At 41.2% G+C, this 19,972-nt stretch overlaps 2 protein-coding genes across 2 annotated transcripts in view; one reads left to right on the forward strand and one right to left on the reverse strand.

The window, feature by feature from the left end:
* The window catches only part of ASB3 (ankyrin repeat and SOCS box containing 3), a 31,469-nt gene extending 27,658 nt beyond the window's left edge, over window positions 1-3,811 (reverse strand). Inside the window, exon 1 of the mRNA XM_052783927.1 lies at window positions 3,270-3,811. The gene's annotated coding sequence lies outside the window, so the exon portion shown is untranslated. The remainder of the gene's footprint in view (window positions 1-3,269) is intronic.
* Window positions 3,812-4,076: 265 nt separating this feature from the next.
* On the forward strand, window positions 4,077-19,267 carry ERLEC1 (endoplasmic reticulum lectin 1). The gene is made up of 14 exons (XM_052783934.1): window positions 4,077-4,290; window positions 4,964-5,068; window positions 6,885-6,965; window positions 7,890-7,967; window positions 8,114-8,177; window positions 10,138-10,178; window positions 12,496-12,719; window positions 15,697-15,826; window positions 16,295-16,456; window positions 17,123-17,182; window positions 17,673-17,797; window positions 18,222-18,299; window positions 18,497-18,572; window positions 18,980-19,267. Exons 1-14 carry the CDS (start codon window positions 4,123-4,125, stop codon window positions 19,049-19,051), a joined length of 1,464 nt encoding a protein of 487 aa, XP_052639894.1. The 5' UTR covers window positions 4,077-4,122; the 3' UTR covers window positions 19,052-19,267.
* The last annotated feature ends 705 nt before the right edge of the window (window positions 19,268-19,972 follow it).

Below are 19,972 nucleotides of genomic sequence, written 5' to 3' on the forward strand. Positions count from 1 at the left end.
CATTATAAAATGCTCTTAGATCTAATGATGAAAACAAATATACAAGAGCTAGCTACTAGCATGCAGTCTTAACCTGTGCCAACATAGGAATTAGTTAAAGCACTGGAAATATATAGTTGTTCTTGCTGTGTGGGATTTGAGCCACAACTCTTCCTACAGCTTCAGTCACCAACAAAAGCCCAGTATGCTTTCAGATCTGTTATTTGCCACAAAAAAAAAAAAAATTAACATACACTTTTTGTACGCCACAAATATGCTTAATTTTTTTTTTCCCTACTGGTTAGAACTGAATCTAAATTTGTGACAAATTATAGAGATTTTAGGTATGGTTTCATTATATAACCACAAACACACACTAAGCTACCTCAGCTTGTTTCCAAACAGTGTTTGAGGAAACAATAGTCATATCCATGTCGTCAGATTTTACTCCCTGGGATGCACAGACTCAGATCACCAAGCAGTCAGCATGCACCTCTGTCCTGCTATGCATGAAGGAAGCAGTACATAGTAGTTCGCAACAACGGTCTTCCCTGGTGTAAAATTTCTGAGGCCATTTGTAGGAAAAGGAACTTGCCCAGCAGCTGGTCAAGATACACCCTCCCTGTGATGCTGAAAGGAATTATCTTGGAGCAGTACATAAGCTGATAAATCTGTAAGTTATTTTGGAGTCTCCCAAATAAAAGTCCTATATTAATTTAAGTTACAGGAGAAAAATATAAGGTTTGTACAAAGACTGCAGCAAGGCAGTTTGATTTGATTGTGCTATGATGTGAATTAAAATAAAAAAGCAGATACTAAAAAGTAGCTTATGTAATATCTGATATTCCTTCATATGATCAATTAACCATTTGATAACAAGTCATTAAATATGCAATCATCTTCTGTGAATATATGAATCCATAACCTGAATATGCAACATTTTACTTTTTTGTCTAGCTTTTGATAGTAAGTACAATTCATACCCATTTTGACTGCCACTGACAAAATTAACATGTCATCTGACTTAATCATAAAACTTCTGTAAGCAGATTTGCATTTCTTAGTGCAAGAAAACTCATGAACAAGGGAAATCAAAACATTCTGTAATTACCAGATTCTTTGTAGCATCCCCAATAATGATTTCTGTCTTTCCTTCTTCAACCATTTATCTGCTCCATATTTCCCATAGATGAGCAAACAACAAAGATCAGATGGGACTGGCCTAACCTGTTCTAATGTGGAAACTGTGCTGGACCATTCAGGTATACGTGTATATATCCATAGACACACAGAGAGAACCCTTAGAGTTCTTTTTTTTTATACACATAAACTTTCATTTGCTTTTATCCATTGGTTAACGTTTAACAGCTTTGCGCACCAACTATTTGCCAAAGTTTGGAGGGTCACAGGTCTTTCCAAAACAAAACAAAGCTAACTGTCATGCCCTCACTACACAGAAAGAAGAATTACTAATGATTTCATTACTTTTGTATCACTACATCTTTATTCCCACTTTCATGCTCTCAAATTTCTTTTTTCACAAGGGTACATAAAGACCAGACTCTTTCTAGACTAGGCTTCTTTCTAGAAACTAGAATTTGATGAAGATCCTTCACAAAGGTAACTAAAGTGCAGTTCAGTTATGCAGAAGAATGCAATGCTTGGTAATTCTTAAAAATCACTTTAACACTTTCAGTAAAACAGTTTTCACCACAAATGCAACAATAACATTGTGTCATACTGCAGTTCTTTAACGACTGACAAAAAAAGGAAAACATACAGTCTTAACAGAAGCTCTACAAGTCTGAACATTTCAGGCAATTTTAAATGCACTTGCTTGCTCAAAATATGAATAACTTACCCCTTAAAAGCAGGACCCCCCCCCCATTTTGAACACAACTTACCCTTAAAAGTTAAAGCAGCACAGTTTCAAAATTGCTTGCAGCATCCCCCATCAGTATTATATCACTATTTTATATCATTATTTCCTGAAGCTCATCATGTCACCAGTTGAACTCTGATTTGTATCCCTTCCCATCCCTTCTTTCTGGTATATGTCTGGATACCGGCTTTACTCAAACTGAGGAGCTGAGGTGTTGAAAAAAACCTGAACGCTACAGCTCCCTCATCTGATCTATTCCTGTATGTCTGTTCTGTGTAACAAAAAAAGCTTAGAAGGTGATCTTCCACTCTGTTCAGCCAAGCTACTGACTGGCAGAGGGATGCAAACACACATCAGGATAGCAAGCTCCTAGCAGGGCCCTGTATCTTGACTTTCTACTATGCAAGTACATAATTGTAACCAGATTAGAAAGAGACTGTTTTTCAAGTAATTAGGCTTCTCTAACAGTCTTCTGCAAAAGCTGGACATTGACTATGTACTCACTTTGATTACCTACTACAGTACAGCCCTGGTTATTCCAACTTCACACTCCCTCAGCATTCTTACATTAATTTCCTTGCTCCTCTGGCTTTTTATTCAAGTAGCTTCCCTTTAATTGTTGCCCTCCTTTGTCTCAAACAAATGTCTTGCCTGCATCCCTCTGGTCTTTTACAGCTTAGGTCTCTTCTCTGCAGGTATTCTCCTGACACTTTCCTCTCATTGTGCACATGCTTGAACAGGAAGAATTCTTCTCTCAGTACAGCTATATCTATTTTGGCACCAGTTTAACAGGAAAAAAATAAATTACACCCTTAAGCAAGAAAATTACGGTAGCAAAGCTCAAAAGTATTGACTAGACTTGATGCAGCCATTTAATGAAGTTTTAAGTTCTCTCAACTATATTATCCTCATCTGGAAATTGTCCTTCTCATCTGGGCAAGAGTCAACCAAGGGATTACAAACCATATACTTAAACAGTTCGGACTCAGCCAGTTTTGCCCAACGTAAACGTGGCAGTGCAGGCACACGCATTGCTCTACTGGCAAAAGAAAGATAAAGAATGGCCTGAAGCAAAACATCTTAAACCAAACCACCTGAATTCACCTAAATTTTTCCTGGTATCATCTGCTTCCTTTGCCTTCATGTACTTCCCTCACTAAACATTTCAGTGCCCGCTCTGCTCATTAGTGTTTATTAAGAATCGCTATACACTACCAAAACATTACCGCTATCCCCAAATGTCACCCCATCACCAATTGCAAAGCAGATGGTAAACTCCCCCACTTTTCTCCCTCCTCCAGAGTCTCCACTTCATCCCAGCTGCATCTCAACTTACAGTTCAGTCTTAATTGGAGATAAAAGCAAGTGCTTTGTTATATTTACTGCAATATTAAATGGTGTTGCTTACTTTTTTCTGTCTTCCAGACTTATTCTATGCCATAGAAGTCTTGCTGGCACTACTCCATCAGTAAAAACTTGTGAAAAAAAAAAAGAGGAAAACAACACAACCTAGCCACAGAGGAACGTCAGCCCCGCACACTCTGCTGATGTAAAAACCCCTCGGTGACGATCACGGGTCCTACCGAGCACACAGCCGCGCCAGAGCCTGCTGAGCCCTCCAGCCCATCTCTGCCGCACTGACCAGCAGCGGCAGACCTGCAAGAGCGGGTGCTGGCTTTGCTGCAGCACTGCGTCAGGGCAGGGCCTCTTTTCTGAGGTGAATTCCACGGCCTTAGGTCCGGAGGAGCTGCGGCAGAAGCAGGAGCTCGCTAGCGCCCGGCACAGGCGGGGATTTTCCGAAAAGCCCACGCTACGGCCGTTCATAAACCCGTTACAGAACTAGCGCGACTGCAGCCGTTACCCTCTGAGGGAGTTCTCAGCCAGGTGGGCGCCAACAGACAACACCCGCAGGGCGGCGGGGACCCTTAAAGCCCTCCCCGACTCCACCGCAGCCGTTAACGAGCCCGCCGCCGCCACCCCCCCACTTTAACGGGACGGGAGTTTCCACACAGAAACGGCGACTGAGCCCGCCCGCCCGCCGCTCGCTCGCTCGCTCGCTCCCTCACTCACTCACTCACTCCCTCCCTCACTCACTCACTCACTCACTCACTCACTCACTCACTCACCGCCCGCCTGCCCGCCCGCTCGCCTTCCCGCCGCCGGCGGCTGCCCCGGATGTTGATGGGTAGCGCCCCGCTCCGCCCCGCCGGAAGCAGACGTGGCGGCAGTGCTGCCCGCCCTCCCCCGAGCCGCCGGCCGGCATGAGGGGGTGCCGGCGCCGGGCCCCCACCCCGGCCGCGCCGAGGGCGCTGCTCTGCGCTCTCTTGGCGGCGGTAGCGGCGGTAGCGGCGGAGGGCGGCCGCGCGCTCCCTCAGCTCAGCGACGACATCCCCTTCAGGGTGAACTGGCCCGGCACCGAGTTCAGTCTGGTTGGTACCGGGGCGGGGGCGCGGGTGGGGTGTGAGGGGGCTCTCGCTCCTCCTTTGCAGTCCCCCTCTCTGCAGGAGCTGGACGGCTCTACCCGTTCATAGGCAGCCCAGCGGCCGGAGCTTCCCCCCCCTCAAGCCCGGCGGTTATTTTGGAAGCCCCCACGCCCCAGAAATGGTGTTTAGGTTTGGGGTGCTCCCAGCACAGCCTGGCTGGTGCCTGCCTTACACGTCACCCTGGGGTGGCAAGCAGTCGGTAGGTAGGCGCGGGCCAGGCCGGAGGGTGAGGGTTGTTAGGCTGTGGCCTGAGTCTGGCAGCTGGGAAATCTGTCCTAAAAATCAACGTGGGAACGGCTGGTTGCAAAATGGAATGGGTTGGGGGGGGTGGGATTCTTTAATAAAGGCCTTTCGTAAGGGTTAGAAGTATGTAAGCAGGAGTAAGATGAGCGTGGAGGAGAGCAGGGATGTGGCTGGAGGTAGAAGGGTCGAAGCAAAGGAGAAGGCGAGCAAATACTAGCAAGCTTAAGTGCTAAAGCCCGGTCTTGTGATGTACTCGAGACCCAGAAAATACACCTGCCCTAGGAAGTAACTGTACCACTCGTGAATTCGGGAATATTTCTAACAGGTAGCATTAAAAAAAACACCGGACTAATCCATAGGTTGGTTGTTTTCTTAGCCAACAACTGGTGTCCTGTACAAAGAGGATAACTACATTATAATGACCACCGTGGATAAAGAAAAATATAAATGTATACTTCCGCTGATAGCAAGTGGCAATGAGGTAAGTTCAGTCAAGTCTTTTTTGTAATTATAAACTGTAGGTACGTCTTTTCAGCATCTTTACAGTTCCTTTTTTTTTTTGCCCCAAAATAAAGGCTTTGTTTTTCCTGTAAAAGGAAAATAATCTACAGAATGCTTCACAGTTTCACAGTTTATGATAGATGCCTTCACTTTGTATAATGTACTAGCTCTGTACGAAGTGGGGCCAGTCTGAACAGTCTTGAAGTCCTTATTTGGCAACAAACAATTGCTCCAACGTTCTGTTTATTGCTAGGTCTATCGTTGATTGGGAAATTCTTGTATTTTAAGTAACATTGTCAAATTCTAGGTCAGTAAACAGCTATGAAGGTTGTTAACGCTGCTGTCATCACTATCTGAAAATACTGTCCCAGTAGTGCTTCTACCATCAGTAATTTTTATTCTCTGTCATCACTTCCTCAATTGGAAGTCTGAATACACAATTTGGGGTTTAAATTAAAAAAAAAAAAGTGTATAAATACATTTGTTTGTACAAGAGAAGGTAGATTGAGGAGGCCTTTGGTGAGGTTTATCATTGGTCATTTGTTCCTCCAATGGTTCATTTCTTCACACTGTGAGAACTTGCATAGACAAGCTGTACTCCTGTGGTAGGGACCTCTGTTTTGACATAGCCCTCATCCTTTGAGTGACTGACAGTAGGGAGTGCTTCAGTCCAGGTGAGAAATCTTTAGTACTGGAGAACTTTGTGTGGAAATCTCTTCAATAGTGTGCACATTTATAGAGCAAAAATTATGCAGAAATAAACTTCTACAGTATTGCCTATGCTTTTTTGATCCTTTTTTTTTTTAATTACGTAAAAGCTGGTGTCCTGGTTTCGGCTGGGATGGAGTTAATTTTCCTCCTAGTAGCTGGTATAGTGCTGTGTTTGAGTATAAGAAGTATGTTGATAACACACTGATGTTTTTAGTTATTGCTCAGTAGTGTTTAGACCAAGTCAAGGATTTTTCAGCTTCTTATGCCCAGCCAGCTGGAAGGCTGGAGGGGCACAAGAAGTTGGGAGGGGACACAGCCAGGGCAGCTGACCCAAACTGGCCAAAGGGGTATTCCATACCATGTGATGTCATGCACAGTATGTAAACTGGGGGGAGTGGGCTGGGGGGGATCGCTGCTCGGGAATTAACTGGGCATCAGTTGGCAGGTGGTGAGCAATTGCATTGCGCATCACTTGTCTATTCCAATCCTTTTATTAGTATTACTATTGTCAATTTATTATTGTTACTATCATCATTATTAGTTTCTTCCTTTCTGTTCTACTAAACTGTTCTTATCTCAACCCGTGAGTTTTACTTGTTTTTCCCCAATTCTCTCCCCCATCCCACTGGGTAGCAGGGGGCAGTGAGTGAGCAGCTCCATGGTGCTTAGTTGCTGGCTGGGGTTAAACCATGACAGCTGGGTAATGTTCCAATTATACTTCATCAGTATGGCATCAGCATTGACTAACAAATGAAAAAGATTGTTGATGCTGTTTTCCTGTTCACATCCCAAGCTGCCACTCTGGATATGAGCAAGTTGAAAGCTCCTACTCATTTGCCACGTGTGTGTTTTTTAAACCACAAAACTTTTCTGTTTTGACTACTTTATTTGTGACTTCTATTTGCCCCTTCTTACTAATTTTTTTCTTTCTAATCGCCACACAGCTCCTTCAGGGCAGGAATTAATGAGGCTTTGTACCTTTTAATTTTGCGATAAAACTTATTTTGTTTTTCAGTGCCACAAATGAATATTAACTAACCAAGCTACCATTAATTTTAATGTAATGAAATATCCTTCTGTTCTAGGAAGAAGAAAAGGACTATAAAGGTCCTACTCCAGGAGAATTGCTGGAACCTCTTTTTAAGCAAAGTAGCTGTTCATATAGAGTATGTTACATCTGTGTTGATAATTTAAATGCTAATCAAAAGTTTACGGTCCAGTCCATTTCAAGGTTTAGTGTAGTAAACTGTTCGGATAAATATGTCTCAGACTTCAGGTACTAATTCAATCCAAAATAAGGTCTCTACAACTTTATGACTATATCTTAACATTGCTGATAAAATTCTGTATAATTGAAGATGTTAGGATTCAAATAAATTGGGTTGCTATAGTAGCAATTTAAAAATATTTACTTATATTTACTTACGTGGATTTAAAATATTTACTTCCAGGAGTCAAGCCATAATGTGTAACAGTCTAATGAAAAGCATTTCTCAGAAAGTGTTAGAAGACCAAACCAAACATGCTTGTAGATATTCTGAAAGTTTTCCAGTTTTTCATCAACTGTCGTCCCAGTTCAAAGACTCGTGTCTTTCTTACATTACAAGAACAAGCCTAATACCAAACCAGCTGGTACTGAGACCCAGAGGCAGCGAAAGTGGCCAAATATTATACCTACACAACATCCCACACAAGTCCTTGAGGAAGGCAGAGTAGGTCAAGCACAGTTGGTAAACAGCCTGTGTCTACAGCAGTGGTCAAAACCAGTCTGTGCTGAGTCACTACAGCTTAGCCCCAGTGGTTTGGGGGAAGATTTAGTCTTTACTTTTTATTTAATTTTTTTCCTTTGTTTTATCTGTGTGAAAGTTAAGGAGACTTTGTCTGGTGTGTTTATTTGGAACGTCATCAAAATCCTTGGGGAAGAGTGATACCGTTCACGGTGCTATTGTTTTTGAGGGTGCCCAAGCCCACCTGCTTGGGCTGCGTTTCGTTGCTGCAAAGGCCAAAATTTGGGGGGAATGGGGTTTTTTTGGAGGGGGGGTGGTGTGTAATGTGTCCAAAAATAAATTTTTTTTAAATTATTTTTTAAGATTGAATCTTACTGGACTTATGAGGTCTGCCATGGAAAACACATCCGTCAATATCACGAGGAGAAGGAAACGGGACAGGTAGGCTTCTTACAATTTAGTAGTCTCAACCCCCTTTCCCACTGGCATGTTCATGCTTAACTCCTCTAGAAGACTTGAATTCCTGTACACTTGAAAAGGTATGCAAAAAGGTAACTGAAATTTGTTTTAACTTCTTTTGATTGTAGAAAATAAACATCCAAGAATACTATCTGGGGAATATGATGATAAAGAACCCGTTATCAGAACCAGGTTTGTCTTAGATTATTTTGCTGATGCTAATTTAATTCTTTGGGTTTTAATTATTACTGTCTGAGAAATATACTGTAGAAAACTGATTCCCAGTGCAACAGAATAGAATTTTGAGATTACTTTGTTTTTTACAAGATGTATTGTTTTCAGTGAATTCTTTTTCAGCACCTTACATTGCATCCATCTTGTCAATTTTGCCATGCTGTCTAATTGATTAGAGTAACTAATCTGCAATAATTTAATTAGTGTCAGGGAAAGAAAATACATAGTACAAGAAATAGAAGCAATATATGCCAGACCAGAGTTTGATAATGTAGGCTGTTGCCATTCATTCTCTTTCTGGGTGGGGAGAAGTATCTTTTAAGCTGTGAGCAGAGGGCAGAGTGTGTAGCACATCTTGGGCTCTGCTATTCTGTAATAAAACAGTCTGCAAACCCAAACACTTACAGCCTTTGCAGGTAGAGTTGATCGTTGGAACTGTTTGAGAGTCTTTTTTAGGGATCCTGGTGCAGATCTTTGGAAATACTGAAGTGCCTAAAGTGCGACTGTGGTGGAAATCAGGTAGCTGAGCCCCAAACTCATTTTAGAATAACTAATTTTCTGAGCACTTCAGGTTTTTTGCCTGTCAATTATTGTACATACTGGAAATTCTGTGGTTGTACCTGCCCAAATCTTCCTTGGGTGAGCACTTTGGCAGTATATCAGTCCAAAGAAATAAAAAAATCCACAGACTAAGTGTTCATTCATCAGAGTTGATAGGAACAGTAGAAAAAACATGATCTAGTTGTTTTGGTTTTGTGGTTTTTTTAATTCTAGGCTAGTATGTAAAAGGTGGGCACCACCATTTTTCTCTTCCTAAAAGTGGTTAACTTGAACGCCTCAGACTTGGAGGGGATTTAGCATTATTAATCCCATTCCTTTGAATTCCTACTGCAGCCTTCAGTAAGGTATCTTAGTCCTGAAAAGAAACACGGCTTCAGAAACTGTGTTGTTTGGTATTTCTTTCTTAGTGAGTTACAGTGCTTGTTTGTGCTGTCATTAATCCTGTGCAGAGATGCCTAATTCTCCCTAGATGCTGCTGTACAGAAAACAAAATGTTTAATTTGAGTTACCAATTGTTTTGTGGGGTTAGATGCTAAAGTTGTGTGATGATACTTCAAGTCATCATATCTGAGTCTTTTAGGATGTTCACCCTCTGTCCTTTCCACTTAAGTGGCAGACTGTATCCTTTCTGTGCTTCCTATACAGCAATTCACACTACTGCTCTTAAAAAATTACGTAGATGGTTTCTCAAACCATTGTGAGCTGAATCCACAAGTGTGATACAGTAAACTTGGAATAGTTGAATGGGTGACAGCAAAGCAGAGTGGCCTTCTGCTCACCTAATTCTGAATGGAGTCCAAACTATCTCCTGAAGCAGATTGGAAGGCTAAGGATACCTCTCACTGGTGACAGCTTGCAACCCCTGCCCTGTAACGATGTTTACTCACATGATCATAAGTATGGCATACAGTCTGGCCTCACTTCTTCCTACAAGTGTATCCTCTGAGGCTGGCTAGTGGGTGGGCTGAAGTACTTGCCTGTTTACTGCCCCAGCCTGTAATTCACTCACTTTGAAAAGAGTAGCCAGCTACCCCTCGCAGAACAGCAGTAGTGACATGTTCTTCTGCCCTGACTGGCCTTCCTGTGGTGCTAGGGCTGGATTTGGCCTGTCCTACAAACTCAAAATTATTTTAAGAGTATGCTAACTCATATTTTGTTCTGTTTGCTCTGGACCCCAGGTCACTGTTTATTTCCTTTCTTTGCTCTTTTGCACCTGCAAGTTCATGAAATTGACTCTTGGCAGTGTATACACAAAGTACTAGCAAATACACAACACATACAAACTTCTCTGTTTATAATTTTATTTTATTTCCAGTTCACAGACTTTATGCTTACCTCATTCTTAATTATTCCCTAGATCAAGAAGAGAAGGAAAATCCAAAAGAGAGTGCAAAAGAGGCAAGTGAAAAACATCTGGTTTAACTTTTGCCATCAATAGTGGAGGCAATTTATATATGATGAGATTATGTAATTAGTTCCCTGCCAAAATGAGCATCAAAAAATGAAACTCTGTTCCTGAGCTGCACTCTTCTCACTTTTGATTACCAGTCCCAGCTCAGAAAGCTTATTTAGTCTAGCTAGTCAAATTTCTTGCCCTTCTACTTATTTACATTAAAGTTATGTTAATCTTAAACTTAAAGGAGATGATACTCTTCTTCTATGGAGACAATACACATAACCACAAAGTCACATTATGGTCTAGCGACAGTTATTTTTCCAGCTGCATCAGAAATCCCAATTGCCTTAATGACATTTTGGTGCATTTTGGGTAGGGAGAAATGCTTAACGAAATCCTACAGCACAAAATCCCCAAACGATTTCTTAGCTGACTTGATGACCCATCCCATAAAACTCTGTGCTTCCCTTTTCCAGTAGAGAACTTTTCCATTTTTTGGGGCCCCGAAACTCAATTCTGAGTTGCTAACTTTATAGCAAAACAATGGAAGTACCTGAAGCACGTTGGAGTTTGGAATTAGCAATAGCAGATTTGACCTGTGGACAGACATGTGCCTACCTTATTTCCAGTTGCCCTTTATTTTAATTCTGAAATGAAATTTTTGTCTATGTGTTCTTTGTAATGCCGATTTACATAGCACAGAGTGGTTCTTCTGCAGTGGATCTCAGAAAATATACGTGCCTGATAAGCATTTGGGAGGTAATTGGGGGCCAGACCCAAGTCAGAGTGTGGCCTGTTCTAATGGCAGTGGCAGTTATGCCTCTTTTTTTTTTTTTTCTTTTTAACTTTATTTCAGAGGAAGTTAAGTCTTTTACTGACTTTTTTTTTTGACAGTATTTATGATGTACATACACTGTCTTGGTTTCAGTCCATAAAGAATTTAGACTTGCAATTTGTGTGGAATCTCTAGTCACGAAAGGGAAAGAATACATAACACAGCTGAGTGGTGCTTAAAACTGCTGTGACTAGAGATTTATCTTAAGTCCTACTGGGGTGCCTTTCAGTTGCGTGCAAGCAACAGCTATCTCCATTTAGATTTCTTGAATGGTTACCTTCCAGGAAACGTGTAGGCATAATTTTTCAATTTTTAAGGAAAAATCAGTTGTTTTATTCAGAAAGATAGAAAGGGAAGGCACTGGTACCCTTTTTGTCAGCTCTTTTGTACACCACCAGAATGTATCTTCATTTTCTGCCTTTGACTGAATATTGAAGTACAGAGCAGATAAGCGACTGGAAGGCAAGGAGCGCCCGAGCAATTAAGCTGCTGGCACGTTCATTCTTTAACCTCATGAATGTCTCATTGCTTCATTCACAATGGAACAGTTTCAGGAGAGAGTCAGTGGCCTGTGACAGGGTAACATGGTTTGAAAACCAAAGTAGGTGATTTATAGAAGGGTCTCACGTCCCCGGGTTAGTGTCCTGACCACAGAAGGCACCACCACCTTTTAGCACAGGGCCTGATTTGTTGTGCACTGAAAACCTTTTACTAGCTCAAGCAACACAGGTAGAAAAGGGTCTAGTTTGTGGGTTCCAGCATGGCTTTTGCACGAACAGGGCTTTTGGTACCCAGAAACTTCAGCTGCTTCCAAGATAGCAGCCAGCAGAGGCACTTTTACCGGTTTGGGGAATTAATTTCTTAAAGTGAAAGCTGGATGAAACATATGAAGGAACAAGTCTGAAGAGAGCTTACTTGAAGTGTGTACAAAAGTGGGATTTAATTTGTATATATCATTAACTTTGTTAGCCACGGTAACAGGTGGTGTGGGATGCTCTGGGTAAGGAGCAACCCGGGCTGGGTATGCCGAGGGGTGTAGTGCAGGTACCAGGATGACTTTGCAGGGGTGTTTTCAGATTCTTCATGGTGAAGGTAACATGCCTCGCCAGACCTGAGCCGAGTCTGGCAGAGCTACTCACATGTCCCTGTCTCCTAGACTACAGGGTGAATACAGTTGGCTCGGTGCTCTTCCAAAACATTGCACCCAGCTGGCAAGCTTTTATAGAACTGAAACCTCAGGCAGCCTGCACAGAGAAACCAGCTGCTTTTGCAGTCGGAGCTTGTGTGGCTTGGTGCATTTGTGCAGCGCTGTGCTGGAGGTAATAAATCAGAACATGTTTGGCTGTTGCAGAAACACCAAGTAACTACACAGGGACTGGTTTCAATCCAGTAATGCTGGCTCTGCAAGTGTAATAATATTTTTCTATTCAGAAGAGTCGAAGGAGCTTTACTGTGATTCTTAACTTTTACTTTCTTTCACCTAGATACCTACAAAAAATATAGAAGGGCAGATGACCCCATACTATCCTGTAGAAATGGGAAATGGCACACCTTGTAGCTTGAGACAGAACTTACCCAGATCAAGTACAGTGATGTACATCTGTCATCCAGAAGCTAAACATGAGATTCTTTCAGTAGCAGAAGTTACAACCTGTGAATATGAAGTGGTTATATTGACACCTCTGTTATGCAACCATCCTAAATATAGGTACGGTACTCAAATTTTGGCTAATACTATCACTTCAAATTTTCATCAATTTCCAGGCATGTATGTGTTTACATAAGTCATATATCCAGCTGTGGTATCTGGTACAGAGCTGTAACACTTTTATGTACTTACTTCGGCAAGTGTGGTTTTGCCAAGTCTTAAGTTTTCATGCTAAGTTTGCATTTTGTAAGTCTCTTGTGATTGATCCCAGATGGGACGCATAACTTTATTTTCAGCAGGTAAATTTCTAGCCCTGTATTCTGGAGAAACACAAACTAGGGCATTAAAGCTGCAGGCAGATGAAGAATGCCCTGTCTCTTAATGATTTCAAGGTCTTGGGGGATCATTTTCATGGTATTCAAAGACTGCACATTGCATATGTGCATTATATGTCTGCATAGACATCAACTTCTCTAATTTCAGAAAGCAAAAGTATGGTCTTCAGCCATAACCTTAACATTTATTTTAGCAGTACTCCCAACTTAGAGAGCTCCCATCTGTCTCTGTCCTGCTTTATTGCCTTACCTTCAGCTGTACAAATCATTTTAATATGAAGAATTCACAATTTCAGTGTTATTTTCCAAAAATCAAGTTTAGGATTCTCTCCCCCCCCCCCCCCCCCCGAATTGTACCATGCATCTAAGAGATACCCTTGGTCTCAATGGTACAGATTTTTGACCTTTCAAGGGGCGTAAACAGAATTGCAAAGTGAATATGACATACAAGTGAAGGGAGAAATAATGGACAGGATTTCTGAATTTCTCATGTACGCAAATGTCAGAACAAGCGAGTATTTAATCACTGTTCTGAAATAGGCAACAAACTCTAAAGGACAAAGTCCTCAGTTATGCATTTTATAAACACGTGCCAGCTGGAGTAAATAAGGTATGCTATTGTTAAATATTTAGTATCAGTTATACATTTTCTCATGTAGATGGGTTTGGTAATACTATGTTATCTGTTGCACTTATCTTTTGTACTGTTACCTGTTTATGAGTCTTTTAGGCCTCTGTATCAGTAGAAAAATAGAAAGTGCACACGGAAATAATAGAATCACAGAATGGTTTGGGTTGGAAGGGACCTTAAAGATCATGTAGTTCCAACCCCCCTGCCATGGGCAGGGACACCTTCCACTAGACCAGGTTGCTCCCAGCCCCATCCAACCCAGCCTTGAACACTTCAGGGATGGGGCATGCACAACTTCTCTGGGCAACCTGTTCCAGTGTCTCACCACCCTCACAGGGAAGAACTTCTTCCTAATATCTAATCTAAATCTACCCTCTTTCAGTTCAAAATTGTTACCCCTCATCCTATAGCTATGTTCCCTGATAAACTGTCCCTCCCCATCTTTCCTGTAGGCCCCCCTTAAGTACCGGAAGGCCGCTATAAGGTCTTCCTGGAACCTTCTCTTCTCCGGGCTGAGCAACCCCAACTCTTTCAGTCTGTCTTCCCTCATAGGGTAGGTGCTCCAGCCCCCTGATCATCTTTGTAGCCTCCTCCAGACCCACTTGAGCAGGTCTATGTCCTTCTTATGTTGGGGGCCCCAGAGCCGAACACAGTACTGCAGGTTGTCCTGTTGTTTGATAAGAATAAAATCTTGAGCTGCTACCTCCTTCCAAAGGGAGGGCATGGAAGGCTTCCTGGCCACTAGCAGGAAATACTTAAAAACAAACATCCAAGATCTTTATCCTCCCACTTACCTCATCTTAGTAAATAAAGATAGGTGGAGATGGCAGGCTGGAAACGCTGCTGGGGGTCAGCAGAGGTAACAACAAACAAACCTCACTTTAAGTTAAGTGCACTTTTCCTGTCATGTGTTCTGAAACAGCACTGAGCAGTACTTCAGCCACCAGTGCTTTTCCTCTACACCCATTATCTTATCCAATAATGCACTTGCATTACCTTAGCAAAAGTATATCCATTAATTCTAGTTGTTGTTCTTATTTGGGTATAATTTGACTTTTTTTTTTTTTTTTTTTTTTAATTGGTGGGAATTGGGGGACAGGAGGGAGGAAGGCAGTGAAAAGTAATATTTGTTTGCTGTAACTATTAAGCTTAATGTTTAAATAAAATTCAGATAAAACTAGGCTTCTTTGGTACAGGGCTTATTTCATCTAGAGTGCAGCTACTATTTAGGAAATGTTTTCAGATTCTTTTACCTACAGTGGTGATCATTATACAGCTACTGCTGTGTATTACAGACTTCCTAGAAGAGGACATCACAAAAAGCTACCTTGCCTCTGAAGCAGTATCTGCATATTTGTTTTGTAAACAGGCTTTCTCTAAAAAGGACTTTTCAATGAGATGAGCAATGAAAATTGAACAAATGCTTCATTTGTCAGTACAATTTGCACTTTGATGTTTGCTTTCCTTTACTGTTTTGTTATGGCTTATTTGGTGTTTTAATGAGGCCTTCCCTTCATTTGTGTAAACTAAGGAGAAAGCTGTTTTTACTCCGCTTAATCTTTTTGCTTTTTCTTTCCTGAAATAAGCTGCTTGTTGCAGACGTAGCTCATGAAGAGAGTGAGAGAGGAATAATGGGTATATATGCAGTATGAAAGGCCGTACATGTCAGATAATATAAGAATGTATTATTTTAATTACAAGGGAACTGCATTTATCAAGTTTAACCTTTGCCATTTCCTAGCTTCTGAGAGAGTTTTGGGGAGCCTTGACACTACATTCATGGTACACATACAGTGCAGTTTGCCTTTTAATATGCAGCTTTGCCCTTTTGACAAAGAGGGGTTAGACTGCATTGCCAGTTGTCTGGCAGCATTAGGAGTGAGACTATGCTGGGCCAAAAGCATATTTACATCAATTGTAAGAACAGTCTAGCTGTGGCTGAGACAGTGCAAGTACAAGGAAAAAAAAATACACGCCTCAGCCCAGCTCCATCAGAAACTTACAGCGATAAAAAAAGTATGTCTTGTCTTTAAGGCGTAATAAGTGATGCATTGCTGACTTGTTTGGACAGGTTCAGGGCTTCCCCTGTGAATGACATCTTTTGCCAGTCTCTGCCAGGATCCCCGCTTAAACCCCACAATCTGGAGCAGCTGGAGAAACAGCAAGAAATGATGAAGATGCCTTTTAGAAGGGTTAAGGAGGTAGGATTTGTTTAATTTTAAATAGAAAAATATTTATTTTCCATGTTGTAACACATACAACTTCTAGTTCTGTGGAATAAGTTCTCTTCCCCAACTTTGTAAGACCATGTCAGTCTTTCAAATGGTCTTTAAGCTTGCTGAAATCATCTGTAACTTACCTTATTTGGAAGGAAAACAAAGCAAGTAAGTTTGGGCTACTAATTTAAAACTTTAGTAGCCTTTGTAACCTACAGTTTACAAGTGTGTAAACATTTAGACTTTTACAAATGCGAAAGTTTTTGACTTTCGATTTTTTTTTTTTTTTTTTTTCAGCTATGCTGGAGACAGTGGAAACAATGACAAAATGCTTTCCTACTTTTTCACACAGCCTACTTCACTTAGTATTAAGTAACTTCGTATAATTTATATGTCCCTTGCAAAGCCTTATAAAATCTAAAGGGGTGTATTTGTGTATACTTTTAATTTCAGGAAGAAATGCATTCAACAAAAGAAGAGAAATTTTCTTCCATTCATAAGCCTGTTGCTGTTGGAAGCCATCAACTATTAACTGTGGGAACAACCCACATCTCCAAATTGACAGATGACCAACTTATAAAGGAATTTCTTAGTGGTTCCTACTGCTTCCATGGGGTGAGAAATAAAGCTATGTATAATCAAATAGCTACTCCTTAATTGCACATACTGGTTTAGTATTTGTTTAGTTTTTCTGTGAATTCTGATAGTTGCATTCTTACACACATAATAATTGCCTTTCCCAGTGTTGATATAGGGAAGGTTTATATACTAAAGTCTATGCCAGAAAGGTATCTTTAACCTTTCTGTTGAAACTCAGTTTATTTGAGCAGACAGTGAAATGAAAGTAGATCATGAGAATTGTTCAGTGCTAATTTTATTAATGAGAAGAAAAAAAAAAAATCTGATAAAACTTGGTGAGAGAACAGCCAGCAGAAAAAAGGCATCTCAAGTTTTCCCTGTCTTTGAAAGAGGAAAGTATTTCTTTAAAAGATGAACAGGAGGTATACAAATATTTTAAGGAATTTAGTCCCATATGGCTTTTCCAAGAGTCTTTGCTTAAACTCATTTGCTCCATCCCTTGCTTATGATATCAATTAGTCTAATAAGAGATTGTCTCTCATTGCAAACCTTGAATTAACATTTCTAATTAATAGGCATGGAGTTTTACAGCTAAAATAGCCAGTGGTTTAGGGTCTGGAGAGAAACGGATGTGGTTGTTTTGGGGCGTTTTGTTTGGTTTGGGGGCTTTGGTTTTAACACTGAGATTATACCCCTCCGTAGGGTGTTGGTTGGTGGAAGTACGAATTCTGCTATGGCAAATATGTTCATCAGTATCATGAGGTATGTTTAAATAGTTTTATGTTCTGCCACTAGATGGCTGTGGGGGAAAAGAGGGTTAGAGAATCTGTCTACAATTTGAAAAAAGCAGCATCCTTTTCTTGGCTGATCAACCTCTTGGGTTTAAGAAGTTGGATTTCAGAAAAGAAATCCTCTGTCTGCTGCCTAAGTTTATGCAGAGGGATGTAGGTACCATGTCAGGTAGAGCACAGTGACAATCAAAGCTGAAAAAATGTGAGGGGTTTTTTGTGGGAATGCTCTTCTGGTCATCGAAACACTTTTATTGGCTCACACAGCCTGGGTGGCTGTTCTGAAGAGACCATCAACTTGACTGTTGACCCTAATACAAGATCTGGCATAGTTTGTCCCAAACACAAGAACATGTGTTGACAGCAGCAGACTTGCTCTAGAAATGACATTTTACGTGTCATTAAAATATCTTCACTGGTAATCGTATAATACAAGGTGTAATTATCAGCTTTTCCTTTTTTAGGATAAGGAAAGTGGCAAGACTTCTGTGGTTGTGGGTACCTGGAGTAAGGAGGAACACATTGAATGGTCCAGGAAGAATGCCGCAAGAACCTACTATCTTCGGGAAGACGGCACCCAGACAGTCAGGTACGGTTACCCTCACCATGATTACTACTCCGGCTATCTGTTCCTGAACTGGTCTCATACTTGTGATAGGGAAGAATAAATGGCAAGGCCTGCTTCTGCAGCGCATGAATATTCAGCTTACAAATAGATACAATAAACTGTCAAGAGCAGTGTGTATAGATTCATTTCCCCCCCCCCCCCCCCTAATCAACATGCAACATCAGAAAAGGTAATTCAACACTTTGGATGTGATGCAGAGAAAAATCTTCCAATATTGAACAACTGTTTGCTTCTGCAGTAACTGAAATACAGCATGTTACTTCTTTTTGTATACTGGAGTTAAATATTTGAAGAATGATGAGATACTGTATCACACAAGTTAGCTGTGTGCTTAAGAATCGTGTTTAATATTTCCAAACTTTTTCATTCTGATCTTTTGTGGCAGGATGGTGTCTCATTTCTATGGAAATGGAGATGTTTGTGACTTAACAGACAAGCCCAGGCAGGTGACTGTGAAATTGAAGTAAGTTAACTTTTTCAGTAAACTGGTGTTTTGTCTCTGCTCCCTATGTCAGAGGGGAAAGCCTCTGTTGTCCTTATAAAGCCCAGAAAGCAGTGACTGTTAGCTTAGTAAAAATGCTATAGATACTAGGGAAATTGGCGTTTTAGTTTTGCGCTTATTACATGCTAAACACTACAAAACTTCTCTTCTGTTTTCAGATGCAAAGAATCTGATTCCCCTCACGCTGTGACCATATACATGTTAGAGCCTCATTCTTGCCAATACATCCTTGGGGTATGTACAGACGTACTTGAATTCCCTAAGGGCAGGTGCCACCTTGTAGAGGACATCTCCAGATGCATGTTTAAAATGGCCCCTTCCTTCCAGTGACTCTTCACAAGAGATTCCTGTGGTGTACTTCAGCCCATATACATAGCTGCTAAACAAGTGCTGCTTTTTGTGCCATTGCCTTTGCTCAGAGAAAGGAGGGGCATTATTAATTACAGTAGTTACACATTGTTAATAGGCTATAGAGGTCACACCCAGAAGTAAAAAGTGCTTACTAAATTTTACAAAGTGATGCTTGAGTGCTGTGCCTCTTGCGATCTGTTGTCATTAATCTCACAATCTCTGTTGCAATCTCTTGTAAAAGTTTATCAATGATTTCATCATCTTTAATGTTTTGATCTGTTATGTTAAAGGTGGAATCTCCAGTCATCTGTAAGATTTTGGATACAGCAGATGAGTATGGGCTCCTTTCAGTGCCCAGCTAAAGCCCACGAAGCAAGCCATACCTGTCAACAACCCTGCTGGTGTTTTCCACGTTAACATCCTGTCTGTGAGATGACAAAGGCAGAGAGCGGCTTTCAGCTGGCCAACCTCACCAGCAGAATTCTAGATGATAAGGGACTTGTGAACCACTTTGTGTATAACTATGTGTATATAAGAGGTTATCGATAAACTTTTAATGATTAAAATCTCGTCTTGCACTTCCTGTTTGACTTGTGTATGACACATTCTACAGTCATCGTCGTCGTCATTAAGGTATAAATTACCAACTTTAAAAAGGCAAAACGAACAAGGTCCAGCTTCAAGGGAGGAGTTCAACTGCCAAAAGAATGAAAAAGTGAACCACTGCTTCTCACTCAGGAGCCTTCAGCAGCCACTGCAACACTAACAATTATTCTACTGCCATAACTTACTTTGTCCAAACACAAGTATTACCTTGATTTGATTGCTTGGAACTGTACTAATATCAGTGTCCTTCCTCCCCTCCCCTTACTTTACCCCCCTTCAACTGTTATTTCTTCCCCCAGCCTGGGCTGCTTTCCAGGACTTTTTTTTTAATGCTGTAGGGTTCATCGGAATATATTTATGTTGTTGAACATCTTACTGACTTGCTGTTTTGCTTCTAAGGATGCTAAAGTATGATACTAGTGAGCTACAATCTGCATTTTTTTGTGGCAGAGTTGTCAATATTAGCTAGACCTCTGGACTCCCACGTGCCTGTATTGAGCTCTGCGTGGTGTCTACGTGGTTTCCTTTTCAGTGACAAAGACTCGGTGCATCCACCTGCCTCTTAATAGACAACACCAGGACAGAGGGTCCATTTTTTGGTAGCATGCCTACCTTGCAAATAAGATCTTTGGTGCAGGCACATGCAGTTTTAGTCTGCTGGCAGTATACGTTCCTAG

The sequence above is a fragment of the Harpia harpyja genome, chromosome 4 (genome assembly GCF_026419915.1).
Source record: "Harpia harpyja isolate bHarHar1 chromosome 4, bHarHar1 primary haplotype, whole genome shotgun sequence".
In the NCBI taxonomy this organism is placed as follows: Eukaryota; Metazoa; Chordata; class Aves; order Accipitriformes; family Accipitridae; genus Harpia; species Harpia harpyja.